This window comes from Lingula anatina, chromosome 1 (genome assembly GCF_051362555.1).
Source record: "Lingula anatina isolate TDL-2025a chromosome 1, LinAna3.0, whole genome shotgun sequence".
NCBI classification, from domain to species: domain Eukaryota; kingdom Metazoa; phylum Brachiopoda; class Lingulata; order Lingulida; family Lingulidae; genus Lingula; species Lingula anatina.
Window position 1 is genome coordinate 53,872,085 of NC_141767.1, and position 14,958 is coordinate 53,887,042.

General features: G+C 33.1%; 1 protein-coding gene across 17 annotated transcripts in view; it reads right to left on the bottom strand.

Moving 5' to 3' along the window:
- The window catches only part of LOC106168494 (ras-specific guanine nucleotide-releasing factor 1), a 68,751-nt gene that overhangs the window by 18,118 nt on the left and 35,675 nt on the right, over positions 1-14,958 (bottom strand). For 10 of the 17 annotated variants that reach the window (XR_015332003.1, XM_087001540.1, XM_087001545.1 and 7 more), the window contains 14 exons: positions 10,385-10,638; positions 10,022-10,101; positions 9,597-9,790; positions 9,041-9,151; positions 8,491-8,608; positions 7,853-8,040; positions 7,491-7,569; positions 6,829-7,037; positions 6,496-6,578; positions 5,006-5,029; positions 2,068-2,143; positions 1,615-1,820; positions 912-947; positions 16-194 (listed from right to left, as the gene is read on the bottom strand). Coding sequence is in view for 16 of the 17 variants with exons in the window: in XM_087001540.1 (XP_086857666.1) it covers positions 16-194; positions 912-947; positions 1,615-1,820; positions 2,068-2,143; positions 5,006-5,029; positions 6,496-6,578; positions 6,829-7,037; positions 7,491-7,569; positions 7,853-8,040; positions 8,491-8,608; positions 9,041-9,151; positions 9,597-9,790; positions 10,022-10,101; positions 10,385-10,638 (1,837 nt within the window). In the remaining variant the exon portion in view is untranslated. The remainder of the gene's footprint in view (positions 1-15; positions 195-911; positions 948-1,614; positions 1,821-2,067; positions 2,144-5,005; positions 5,030-6,495; positions 6,579-6,828; positions 7,038-7,490; positions 7,570-7,852; positions 8,041-8,490; positions 8,609-9,040; positions 9,152-9,596; positions 9,791-10,021; positions 10,102-10,384; positions 10,639-14,958) is intronic. The other 7 variants (XM_087001546.1, XM_087001541.1, XM_087001552.1 and 4 more) reach the window with 5 other exon arrangements.

Below are 14,958 nucleotides of genomic sequence, written 5' to 3' on the forward strand. Positions count from 1 at the left end.
TTCCTCCTTTATCACCTTGCGGTTTTTCTTCAGCACCAGTGACCTCTATCTTCATGCTCCCAGTGCTGATACGGCGTGGCTTCTCAGGCTGGGGGCGGATGAACTGTTTTGCATCAGGGGTACTATTGCGACTAGATGTGCTCACTGGGGGAGTGTCTGCAGGGTTCGGTTGAAAAACATCAGAATCCATGCTCCTGGAAATAAGAATGTAAAAGATTAAAAAATTTAGGAAAATATGACAATATAATTTAAAATAGTGCTTCAAGGCTGCTTTTAACTGAAATTCAAATCTAAAGATGTCATAAGTTACTTGACAGGCATACAGTTTAACTAGCTTTTTCCGTAGTAGCTTTTACAACCATGCTTATTTAATTTTATATCGACAAAAAATCATATAAGAGAAGTATCAATGAGCTTGAAACTATCTAGGGTTCAAGTCAGCTGTATAACTGTAGGCTTCAGAGGATTGCTCTGAAGATGTAATTCACATATGTACATGTGTATCCATATAACAGGGTTACTGAAAGCTACATGTACATGTTAATAAATACCATATCACTATTCAGCAGGATTATTTGTTATAAATAAATTAGCTGATGAAACCAAATAAAAATAGGTTTAATGGGTTTTAACATACTTCTTGATGGTTAAATGTCTACATTTGCATATTGAATTGATACAATTTTGAGTTACCCATTAGAATAAGTAGAATGCTCAAATCAACATACAATAAATAAAACCTCTCTTTCAAAGAATAGCAGAAATCATGTTCCCAAAGCTGGTTAGACTTTTCTACAGTTCTAATAAAACAATGCACCCCAAACTAAAAATCGTTATTTGTTGGTATTATCAACGTAAATTCACATGTAAAACTATTGGAATCTGCCAAGCATAACACCACTCATTTTTACCATGAATCTGCTTCACGAATCTTGATGTGTCGTCTCCTAAAACATAATGTCAAGTTTTTTTTTCTTGAAAACAAAGCATGAAATATCATCACAAATCAATTTTTAATTCAGATCATGTCTTCTGTGCAAGAAGTGAAGACAAAAACAAATCCTACAATGAAACTGTTGTGTCAGGAATAAACCACATAAGGTAAAATCCCAAGTCTTTTCAAAGTGTACATGAAGAAGTGTATTCCTGGTTAGCTAAATAAATTGCTGGAACTCATTAAATACAAAACAGGATAAAAGTGTGTAAAGTGCTTGTGCAAGTGCCTGTACTTTATAACTGGTTTTTCGCAAATTACAGTAGGATAACCTAATTAGTTGTCTACAGAAGAGTGCGAGAGTGTATGGTAATTTAGTTAACTAATTAAGTTAACTATGTATTTTGTATAAACATATGTAAAAACTAATAGCATATAGATGCTGTGAAATGTAATTTGTAAACATTTGAGTGCTATATAAATTATTAAATTAAATGTTAAAAAAGGAATCCATATTACCCTATTAGTGCTTTTTATTAGTTTTCCATTTAAATCGCTCCAGACAAACAGACTGGAATAATATTTTTCATTTCAAACCCCTCTCCTCATCCTCCAAAAATCAAAGAAGCAAATAACTCAATAAATCAACAAAAATCTCATCATTATCATGGGTAACTTACTGTGCTTGTAAGGAAGCTGGGGCCATGCCAGAGCCTTCAATACCTCCACACTCAGGGTTCTTGTAGACCTTCTTCAGGGCTTCCAGCACAGCATCTCCATTGGTGAACACCCTGTAGGTCAGGAGGAATGTGTTCACAAAATCTATGCTGAGAAACCTGAGATCTGTCAGACGCTCTAGCAGCTTATCCACCGATGCATGGCGGATCTAAAAAAAAAAAGGCATGTACTGAACAATCTGATGTTAAAGATCATTTGGTTTTATTTGTTATAACTTCTGAACATTTCAGAAGTCCTTTCTGTATTGGATAACATGACATTAACTTGAAATCCAATGCAATCTTAGTTTTAATCCCAAACTTTAACTTGAAGTTAGAACTGATTTGCTGGCCTATGACCAATGTGTATAATGCCACTTACTGCAATATCTATCATACACAGAACCTTAATCATACCTGAGGAACTTTGCAAGAGTTGAGAGTTCTGCTGAATTTGATATCAATGTCATCCCTGAAGAGCTTGGGGTCAGACCTAAACAAAATCATTTATAGAAGCAACATAAAATCCCAAAAGCAAAAGATTTTTTTGCTATGACAAGCTAGCAAAACAGTGCTTGTCCAGAAAGCTGAGGTTCAGAATTGATTTTCACTGCTTTGATTAATGAATTTATTCTTTCACCCAAAAGGGCTGGCGGTGTTCAACTGTGAGGAAAACACGGCAATAACGAAGTGTGAACATGTGCCATTCTCTTTCATATTGGAACTCAATAGAAACTTAAATGAAATTCTATTTAAAATAAATAGAAGAAAAGCCATGTGGTTTTCAGATAATCATATTGCAGCTGGAGTAACTATATGAAAACTGATAAAAATATAATTTAACAATCAACTGATTATAATTTCACTGAACACCTGCACAGCTGACATTTTTGCAAGCAATACAATAGAACATGAAAATGCATGATGTGACAATAAACTAATGTCAAATGGCAGAAAAAGAAAGTGAAATTATAAACTCTACACAAAACTGTAATAATGAGAACTACAAACATTTCTACAAATGTACAGTTTTGAGAAATAAAAAGGTTTGATACTTCATAAAATTAAAATATCTTAACAATATATTTACTTGAAAAAAAAAAAAAAACATCAAACCCAAAAACACAAATGTAATATAACTGTAAGCAAGCAACACAATAATGTTAGCGTTAGCTCAGTTTTCATGCACATGAAATAATTATTAATATATTCAAAGATTATCTTTTCAAGGAAAATCACTAAAGTTAAATATATGCAAGTTATGGTTTCTATTTTTATAAATAGGTGACCAGAGATTTACCATTCACTGCCCCATGCCTTACACTGGCTGGCTTTTAGGTATAATGTATATACAAATAATGGTAAACAACAATTTTGTACTATGGTTGCCAGAGAAAATGCATGCCTAAATTCCTTTGTTCAAAAATTCCATGCTGCTGTTAGATGCAATGGCTGTTTTTAATCCACTATATATCTAATTAATACTAAACATATTTATGGTGGGAGTACCTTGGTTTTACCAAAATTTGCTTTTTTAGGCTTTTAGTCATCCTATGTGTTAACACTTAAACTTACATCAAAAAGAAAGAAATCTATACCATGTTTGAAAAAAGCTTCTTTTAATTAATCAATTGATAATCTATTTAAGGCAGAGTATAAAATCTGTTGCAAATAGGTGTATATATATATCTTGCTATACATGATGTGAGATAGCATCTAAACAAGAACATTTGACCATGGCACTCCAGTTATGATTCTAAGCTATCATTCATATTGCCTCTGTTTTGAAATTTTTGTTCTAAACCATATGAGATACTATTTTGCATTTTTAGTGGTTGGGAAAGAATATGTGGAAAACAGATGTGTCCACTGTTTTAGTTCAGTCTTTTATGTCAGATAAATGAGCCACAGAAGACAGAAAACCAATGAAGAATGGGCCTTTTTAAATCCTTAACAATTGAAGCATATTCTTAAATACACATGGAAGATTTAAGATATCATGGATTTAAACTAAACTGTTAGCTGCTCTGGGGGACAGAAATCTCTGCAACCGAAAATGGCATTATTACCCTCAAAATGTGTCTATAACGTAATCCAAAAAATTGTGGAAAATGGCTTTTAGTAAAAATGTAAATATGAAGTATGGAAGATTTTTTGCTCTGCTCGCATATTTAGTGTTATAAAATTGTATATCTTCTTGTATATCTGAAATAAATACTACTAATACTTTAGGTATCCACCTTTAACATGAATATTAGCAGGTTGGGAAGAGGGGTACAGGGATTAAAGTTGATTAATTAATACTAGGACATAAAATATCTTTATTTTCTATCCTAGATTAATATCACTTTGGAGCTTATGGTAAATAATTGGTCACCTTTAAATCAAAACCTAAAACCACCTGAGCAGAAATACGAAATTAATACGGAATATTTTGGAAGAAGTGAGAATTAAACAGATCTCTGCACACTGCTTCTTATCTGACATAGACATATACTTTTTAACATTCCACTTTCCTGATATTTCTGCTCAGAACATTCTTCCTGCTACATAAGACATTCAGTTTTTCACTACAGTTCGACTTGTCTGTGTACCTTTGAACCCTTAACTGATACTTCACTCCTAAGTATCAGGATACCAGGATACTTCAACATTAAAGAATAGTTATCTATGAATACCACACACAAAGTAGAAAAAAGATATCAAACTAGCTATATGCAGCTGTCCCCACATTTATAACCTCTTCTTTCTGTCATTAAGATTTTGATACATAACAATTATTATCTTCTCAAAAGGTCATAATTTTCTTTTATCTCTTTCTGTTGTACATTCCCTTTGATATCAATCACATCTTTTGAAGAAATAGGTCTCAAATAAAATGACACATTTTCTTTTTTTCAGTTAATTCTAAAAGAAGTTCCAAATCCATTTTGGCCCACCTTTATGAAGTTTGCAAATCATAAACTGCACAAAATGCTACAGTAAGCATAATTTTGAATAAATGACAAAATATGATCTTGGAAGCCAAAAAATCTTCCAAATAAATTTCTCGGACAGTAAGAAGCAAGGCCATAGGGTATTAACATTACTTTCAATACATATTAGAATGATGGTCAATATTTCACATCTACCAAATCTCCTAAATTATTCAATTCAAAGATCAGAAGACTCATCATGCAAGAGGGATTTTGATTTAAATAAGTGATCATGGCAAAAGCTACAAGAGAATTCAAAGAACATATAATATCACACCTGTGATGTCAGCAAGAGCCTGACATTATTATGAAAGGCACACACACTCATACACACACGCACTCATACACACATCAACACACGAGATCTAATACTCACTCACCATATCTGAGTGCTGTGAATGTACCTGGCGCCATGCAATAAAGCGGTTCTTTGATTAATTCAAGTTGTGGTGAATAAATAGTGAATGGTGCACTACTACAAGATCACTGCTACGGGAGTGTTCAGATAGTCGAGAGGTAGTTTTAAAGCAGAGAGGTTAAAACATTTGTTAGTTGCTAACCAAGAATTGCCACTTGTGCACAGCTCTAATCTACTGACCATAGATATTAAACTCAATACAATTTAGACCATTTTATCTCAAAATTTCAATTGTTCATACTTTACAGGTACCCTCTCAATGGTATATTCTTATATTCTTTACTCTTATATTAATACTTAGCAAGTGGTATCAGCAAGCTGCTTTTTAAGCACCATATCAGTAGCTGCTGTTTATTTGACTTCATATATTTATGCAGTTAATTGTAAGTCCATCAATGACATGAATGATACAGAAAAAAAAACAAGAAAGGAAATTTTGTTTAAATTCGGGGAAATTTTCCAAATTTAACAGTATAATTTCTGGACTAAAAGATTTTCCTTTCTTGTCCTTTACATAACAAGTATATGGATTAGTAAAACATATATCCGTATATGGAGAATTAAAACAAGAATGAGGAACAATTATATCTACACTTCAAAAGATAAAGAAATGGTTAAAAGATAACAAGATGCAGTTATATTAATTCTGAAGTTAAAAGAAGTTGGAAGAAAAAAACAGTATAAAGAGCATGCACAGAGACTTGTTGAATTTTTAAAAGTCCCACTCGAATAAGAAGTAAATACAAGATTAAAGGCCAATTCCACTTTTCTGCCTTTAAGGAAATCAGTAAGTAAGAAGTAAGATAATAAAAATCCTGTGGGATGGATATATATCTATGAGACTGAGAAAAAGAAAGCTTAGAAAGACTTAAGAATTAGATTCTATAATTAACAACACCCGATTTTCTCTAAAATTCCCATTACTATATAATTCAAGATATTTGGTTCAAGCTTCTTCTTATTGATACTATGTAGACATCTAATCAATCTCTAAACTGTTTTTGGAACTCAAAATGATTTTTGTAAGAATAATGACAAAAACGTTTCTCATGCAATTTTCAAGTAAATGTAAAAGTATAAGTCAGATCTCTTAATAGCCCAAGATAAAGTTCCAGATATAAAGAAGTGTTAATCAAGAGTAAAGAGGTAATCTTAAAGTTTGTAACTTGATAGCATATAATTTGTTGATCTGTAAATTGGGTCTTTTTTCATGCAGGGTTAATATTTTTCTCAAATTCAATCAAGAGATGAAAAAAAAGCTCTGAAAATGATTTCTCAAGAAGATTGTTGGCAATGACATCTATATATATATATATATATATATATGTATATCTAAGACAAGCAAACCATGCATATGCAGATATATGCATTATAAATGAATCTGACTTGGCATCTAAAACATGAGAGTGAAGTATACAAAACCTTATTCTTAGAGATATTCCAGAAGCTTACCTCACAGACTGTGGCATGGTGACTGAGGAAGTGTCACTCATGGAGCTGTTCAGTAGATCACTGTAGTGCAGGTTTTCTATGCACTGAAGTATATACAATTCCATTAGAATAAATGATGTGTGTGTGTGCATGGGCACATGTGCATGCGTGCCATGCCTGTGTGTATGTGTTGATAAAGATATAGCAATGTCACATTCTTTGTTTGTCTAGTATGTCTTTACATAATAAAAAAATGGAAATTTTAATTATTTGACTGGAATATTGTTCAATATTTCAAATAAGTAAAAATATAAGCAAAAAAATGCTTAGCACAAAAAAAGCTTCACACTCTACCTGACTAATGTCACTACACCATGCCGCCTTGTCCTGTAGGGAGGATGCCACCAGTGTTATGGTCATGGGTGGGCCACTCTTGGAGTCCACTATTATCTTGAAATCCAATCCCTTGTAGTCTATGGAGAGTTTCTTGTCAGAGTAGGATTCATTTGGTGTACTCAGAGTATTGCTGCCTGGCAGGTTATTCAAGCTTTCCATAGAAGAGGCTGAAAAAATTAAAGAAAATCAAAAGAAAAAGAATGATTTGAAAAAAAATATGTTTCAAGTTTAAATGGTGGAATGTTTATCTTATCAAACAAAGAAATATTATCATACATATAGATGTTATGTGGCTTGAAAATAACTTTAAATCTTTTTAACTAGGCTGTTATTTTGTTCGACAAAAATACATATATAAAGAGACAACTACTCTGCAAAAACACGTACAATAAGCTCACATTGGTCTGAAAGTTATCACCAAATCAAAAAACAAACATACCAACTGCACAAAAATGTGCAATAAACATTCCCAATAACTTTCAAACAATGAGGTCATAATATACATCCTTATTTCAATCAAATCCACAATTTGTATCTTTATACATAAAACAAGTAAAATGAAAACATCTTCAGCACTGGGCAATGTATTTTAGTGTGCATGTGCCTAGCAACATTCATACCCTCATCATCAAAGAAGAAGATGTCCGAGTTGGAGTCCTCCACCAATGTGCAGTCAATCAGAGGTATTTTGCCATAGTTCTATAATAAATCAATGTCAAATATAAGTGTTGTATTAAGGTCAATTTAAACAATAGTGTACCCCAAGAGGGTAGACAACTTGTAAGTTTGCATGCTTCTTATTTCAAAATCTTTCAACTCCTCATTTTTTTCTCATTCTTTTGTTTGAAGTTAGAACTTTCATTTTACTGGCTATCGATTATATAACTATACATACACAGATATTCCTCAAGGGTTAAATCAAATAAGACAGCATAAGTGAAGAATGTGAGATGCAAAAAGCTTCGGGGAAAATTGTACTTACATTCAAGCTCCTTACCTTTGCAAGGTGTAGTCTTCCATTGGATGCTCTGGACGTTATCAGCAGATGATTTGTGAACAGGAACACTTGGCGTACCGTCTCTTTCTTGCTTTCTTTAAAAGAAGAGCTAAATGACCCCAGACGACCTCTATTGGGTTTCACCTTCTCTGTCATTACTTGCAGGAGACAACCTGAGGAAGTGGAATTGCAGTAAAGCTCATAATGTATAAGCCTTAGGTGATTTAATAAAAACAACATTGAGCCCAACCACGGGTTTGTTAATCAACTGCACAAAGTCCTCCCTATTCTTAACTCATATAAATGTCATACCACCATGAATAAGGAAATAATTTGTTGTGATTTCTGCAGATATCATTATTTCTTGACAGGCGAAAATTTCATACGGAAAGTTAATTTAAAAGTAAACAAACAAGGAATTACCAGAGTTCGAGTCCTAACATAATGAAAAAATATTCATGTTTGGTTATGGTAACACCAAATCCACCATATTTTTGTTATAAGCACTATGTAATACAGCCAAAATGCATAAGTTACTGTATATTCTGAAACTAAAATCTATTCCTGTGATCTCAATTTTTTTAATTCATTTGCCTAATTTTTTTTCTATCATATGTGCATACCTTGCCTTACAAAGGTCTGGTTGACATCTAATAAAATATCACAGCCTTCAATTATCATCCGTTCTATTGCCAGATTCTTACGGATGTTCTCTGTTTCACTGACTTCATCATGCATCACCTAGAGTAGAGAAAAAAGCATATATTAATGTAAGGGATAACCCCAAAACAATATTTTTCTATAGGAGTTACAGTAATCCTCTAAGTTTATTTTGGCTAAAACAGGTACCCTCTCAATGGTATATGCTCATGTTCTGATGAATATTTACATCAAAAAATGTTGAGGTTAAATTCAGAAATTTTTCCCTTAGGCTTCAGCCTAGCCCCAACTCTGATCTAATGGCTTTGACCTTGTAAGGTCATAATGCCTACCCTGACTTGCTGGCTTTAACAAAGAAAAGTTAAGTAAATGGCTTAAAGTACACAGACTGAAACAGACAAATATAACATAGGAATTAATAATCAAGAATTGATAGGATGATGGCACATTGGTTCTGTAAAAACAACTAATCCTGTATATTTAGAATCAAGCAAAACAGGGTTGACAGCCTACCCTTGATAATTCCTCCAACTTCCCCTTGGCATATTCTAAACTTTTTCTTTCCACATGGTCATGCGGAGTATGAGCAAGCAAGTCATGAAGTGTGACAATGTAGCGAGGTATCTAAGAAAAAATAGTGTACAAATAACACTGAATGGCATCAAGATTGGTAAAGGTTAATTGCGCTTAAACTATACTCAAAGAAGCACATAAATAATTTGCATATTCTTTTCTAATTTTCATAAATTTCTAATTGTGTTGGCTCATTGTTAATATTCATTTATTTGGTTCAAATTCAGTTTTACTTTAGCTGAATCTGTACAAAAAAAAAAAAAAAAGCTTTCTGCAGCATGCTAATTAAATCATTAATTTGAAGAAACTAATTTTTAATCTGAAACCTTTAATTTACTGCAGAGAAACTGCTTGAAATTTCTAAGGCTAGAACACAGATACTCTTTTTCATCTCAAGTTTGAAAACCTTTACAAATTACAAAGATTAAAGATAAAATACTGCCAATTTATCTTTATTCAAATCAATCTGATCTATTTTATAACAACAGGTGCTTACTTGGTGCATAGGATATGTGAGAAAAGTTTCGAGAGACCTCCCTTCACATGGTGGTTTCTCCTCGTAACGTTTAAGAAGTGTGCTAAACTCCAGTTTCTGTTTGTACTCTGCCAGCACCTGTAGACTGTAATGGTGGTTGCGTACATATTCCTGGTAAATTCCCAGCATTGGGAGGAGCATATCAAACAGATCACCTGGAATGATGGAGATGAATAACTCATAATTCTTATGAAAAAAATTTGACTCTCATCAATGTCATATTACTACTTTCTTTTGACATTTTCATATTAAAAGTTACAATGTATAACATATAAACAGCTATTTAGTTCATGTTTAAGCAAGAAGTCAAGAATTAGAATTACCCTGATTAATAAGCAGTGATTATTGAAACACAGTAGCATTATGATTTGATGTGGTTGTCTTACCAAGTACTAAAGTAGGCCAGTTCTCCATTCTTGCACAAAGACCCTTCATGAAGATCTGGTGCAGAAACAATACTGTTTCACTGCAATAGAAAGTGATAGAAAGTAAAACTATTATTTTATGTACAATAGTAAAACATTTTAGAAATGATGGGTCATAAGTACAGCTTTTCCACTGCTGCAGAGGTGACAGTTCTGATAGCTACATGCATGGACAAACCACTGCCAATTGTCAAAAAATCACCGTTCAATTTATTATCAAATTTGAAAGTTCTATAATTTAGCAATGGACCTTGAAACCAGCAGTTTAGATGATTCATGGTGAAATATTCAGAAATGTAGTGTGTTACACCATCTATACAGCACCTGTTCAGGAATATAGAATTGACGTCTTCGTGAGTGATAGGTGGCTTTTTGGAGCTTGCTGCCATTTTCATTGGGCGCAGGAAACAAGATACTAAAGTGGAAAGTTGCTTGACATATTCCTCTTCTCCTTCCACCATCCCAAAAACAATGCTATTCCGCTTCCGCATCATTTCTGCATGCGGTGATCGAATATATTCCTCTACAATTTGTTTCCAACGTCTGCGGCAAAGCCATCCTCGGAAAAAACTTTGAACCTGATAACAGAAGAATAGGCATGCACTCATTGTCCCGACAGAAATATGCACAAAACTGAACATTTACAACTCATAGCAATAAACTTTAATTGTGTGATTAAAGTAATTGAACTTTTTAGATGATTACACTTGCACTTCAATACCTAGCTTATTATTCTAGCATCATAATAAACTAAGTTAAAGAAAACCATCAATGAAGTGATCATGACTGCTTTTAAGCTGTTGCAATGTATAATAACAGTTTACAATAGACAAATGATATCAAAGGCATAAGCTATAATTGTACTTGCATCAAAATATCAACTTTATACTACTACAGTAACCACAAAATGGTGGGTAACTCAAGATTACATGAGGTCATTATACAAACCAACAGACTAATATGTGATGTGGTTACAGCATGATGGCAATAACTAAATAATAACAGGATGTTCATTATAATGATACATATAACAGAAATACCACTATATTTACTGTGCAAGAAAGTAATACTAGCTGTGTCAAGAGCATACAATTTTAACATCAATCTGTATTGGCATAGCTACCAAAAAATACAGTGACATTTCTCCCATTTTATTTATAGTTATTAGTGCTTGTGCATGTGTATGCATGTACACGTGTTCATATGCCTACAGCGATGCATGTATGCACTTATACATGCCTGTGTAGCAATACATTTATGTGATATTGTATGCAATTGAATAGATAAAGCAGTGTATAATTTCATTCATTTGGATCATTAAAAATTAGCATTTGCAGTAACACTTTGTTCCTGCAGCAAGGTGGCTTTTTAGATACATTACATTCACTTATTATTTCATTCACAGCAGATACTGAATAATGTCTGTGCACAATTCTGTGACCTTCTGAATTTTCCATGAAAAAATCAATACCATATTGTGTGTTGTTCATGTACCTGGCCTAGCTTTTCCCTGAACACAGATAATCAGTTTTATGCAGTTCTCATAAACACCAGGGGGAAAACTAGAACTCTTCCACAATCAAATTTTGTGATATAAATGTTAATAATTATGTATAAAATTTGTATAAAAACACAAGAAGACAAAGATAACCTTATCCCTATTGTTCTGGGAGAATAAAGTAAATAGATGTTCATGTGCCACTTTGCTGCAGGCTGAAGACAAATATCCTCTATTTATGTCTCTTTCTCTAGATAGGCAAGATATGCAGGTGTCTGCAATAGATTCTACTGTAACCTAATTATCTAAGAATATACACATTTGTATATGAAGAGATTTCCCCTAGCAACAAACATGTAGCAGTAGAAAATGAAAAATTTCCAATACAAGTGTTGGAATTATTGGAATATAATTGAAACAGAATTCAACAGGTCCATAATATAAATAGGCAGAAATTTACTCATATTTTACAGACCATATTCCATTGAACCTCGTGTGTCTGCACTGGTGTTTTCTAAACCAATTTCTATGCCTGAAAACAATTGCTTATGCATGTTAAATAATTTAACATAAAGCATCTTTGAATTAGCAGTCAGCCAAGAACCAAAGCACAGTCATTTCTATCAAAGGGATATTTTACAGATAGTCTTGTTGCAAGCCAGAACTGCAACAGTGGGTTTGATTTCCACACCAAGCCATAAAGACATGTGCATTAAAGCATGCTAGATCCACAGCAAGTGGTAAAGCAAGCTATACCTCAATCACTTGCAGTCAACTCTGATAACTAAGGTATGGATGGTACAGTGCATTCATATAAGGAATTGAAAAGACCATAAAAGGGAAAAAAAGCTAGACAAGAGTGTTTTAACAGTTACATAGTGAGTATATATTTATATTTGAGGGAAGGGGAGGGATCTGTTAACATTGCAGGAAAGAAATGCTATCTCCTGAGACAATCCTTTGTCTCAGTGCACTGGTAAACTGATATTGACCCTGAGACACACCTAGCTCAGCACATAAATCTCCTAAAATTATATGTAATTCTGGATTTAATGATAGTCTGAACATCAAGATAGTACGATATATCATAGGGTCCAGTTGTAAAAAATGTTCCAGTTTATGCAAAACAACGTTGGCCAAAGAGCTGCATGTCAAGATTTGCAACATGACCAACCTTGTGTAGAGAATAAAATGTTTTTTTTTTAATATTATTATTGACTCCAATTTTCTCTAAAAAAAGAAATATTCCTCAGGTCAACTAATTTTATTTTCTATTTATTTTTTTAGATAACAGAAATAGTGTAAAAAATGCAGCATTTTGCCGAACAATATTCATAGGGGAATATGAATTTAATTTAGAATTATCACTTAACTTAAAAAAAAGACAATGTATATTGAAAATAAAAAAAGAATTAGAAATTAGTGCATCTTAATAGGAACATACCACAGTAATTATGCCAGACTTATCTACCCATCACAGAAATCAAGTATACAAAATTCACAGCCCAAATTTTAACTCAAGAATTGTCTAAAATAGGCTGCTGGGACCTCACAAGGAAGATGTAGGGGAACCAGTCACCAACTTTCCAAAAGCTCCATGGGAGGCTTATATTCCATATCAGGTAAACCCATTTTCATAAATGCATGTATTCACAAGTTTTTGACAAGGAAGGAGGACAGACTGACTGACACCTGTTCTATAGGATCTATAGCTTGTGGCATCAATTAAATATCCAGGCGTACAATTGCACATAAAAAAGTGAGGTGCTGACTTTAAAACTTCTCTGAGGTATTCAGATACTTCATTTGAGGACACCACATGCGCTCTCCAGTGACATGAGCCATGATAATGCATAAATAATTACAAACCTGTATTAACAAAGGTAAGAAATTGATTAGAAGCAAAACAGCCTTTCTCATTGATGATGTGCATAATGTGGGTCAAACAGACCTCTTTTTTATTATCCAGATAACAATACATGATGCCCTGTTTAACAGCCAGGATTTAGGAATGCTTGTGTATGGTGTCAGTAAAATGTACATCAGAACAGTCATTTTCAAAACAGCAGATATTACATCTTACACACAAAGGATATAGGGGCATGTCAGATAGTTGTCGAATACTGCATTTGTCAAAAGAGGCAGATGCTTAATTGAAGTTTGAAGTGATCTCATCAGCCAAATTTGTCTATTGGTATCAGAATTTGTCTATTGGTATCCCTATAAGATATATTTAACATCATGACAAAGCATGAAATTGACTTAATCACAGGCTTGTTGATTTGAACTGAAATTGATTTAATGTGAACTCAATGAAACAAAGAGCCTAGTACAAAAATATATATTGGAAGAGTCAGAAGACCAGACAAATTTAATTGGCTATTTCACATCGATAATGTGTTATTATATCAAGATCAAAGAAAACCTTCAAACACCAACAAGAACAGGCAATAATTGCCTTCCTTGGAAAATATTTGGTCTGCTAATATATATTATATAAAGAAAAAGATCAACAGCATGGAGTTGAATCTGAAAATTCATAGCTCATTCTACTTAACATGAATTGTAAGAATCAATACAGAAGAATAAATAGAAAAGCAGTTCACAAACCTGGGTTTCAATTAATAATCAGTATAACATGATAATAAGGAAAGTGAAAGACTTGTTGCAATAACCAGTTGGCTGGTTGGTCAATTTACACATTTCATTACAAAAATATCAACAGTCACACAACATATGAGCATCTTAAAATGCAGGCTGGTTGTGAACCTGGTAATTATATATATATAATGACATTCAATAACATGCAAATCTATCAAACAACCTAAACAATGATACCCCATCCCCTAGTACATATAACTTCTACAACACAGAGATACTTCCATCTCCCACTCAAAAATAGTTTATGCAATACCTGACACATGCATGGGTACAGTATATCATACATGCAAGCTACATAGAAAATTTTAGCCACACAAGCAAGGAAACGGTGTACCAGTAAAGCATGGATATGCTTCATGAAAGTCTGTTAATTATACACTAAGCACATCATACCAGTCTATTCTAAAACCAGTTTCACATGTAACAAAACAATGTGCCAAAACCACCAACCTAATCAATGGACATCTTTTACCAACTAAAACAACTACCTGTGAAAGTCATGACATGGTACCACAATACAACATGCAAAAATTAGGGGTCAAAATCACAAAATTAATAAAGTCAGTGGATGATGAGAAGAAAGGTTAAAAACTTAAATGCAGTGTATCTATGTAAAAACAATGAACATTCACATGGGGGATCACATTCACAGTTCCAGATTGGTATTACTTCCATTTTATAATTGTAAAGAGTTTTGTCACACAAAAAGAAGTAATCTTCCAGAAAAAAACCTTCAAGA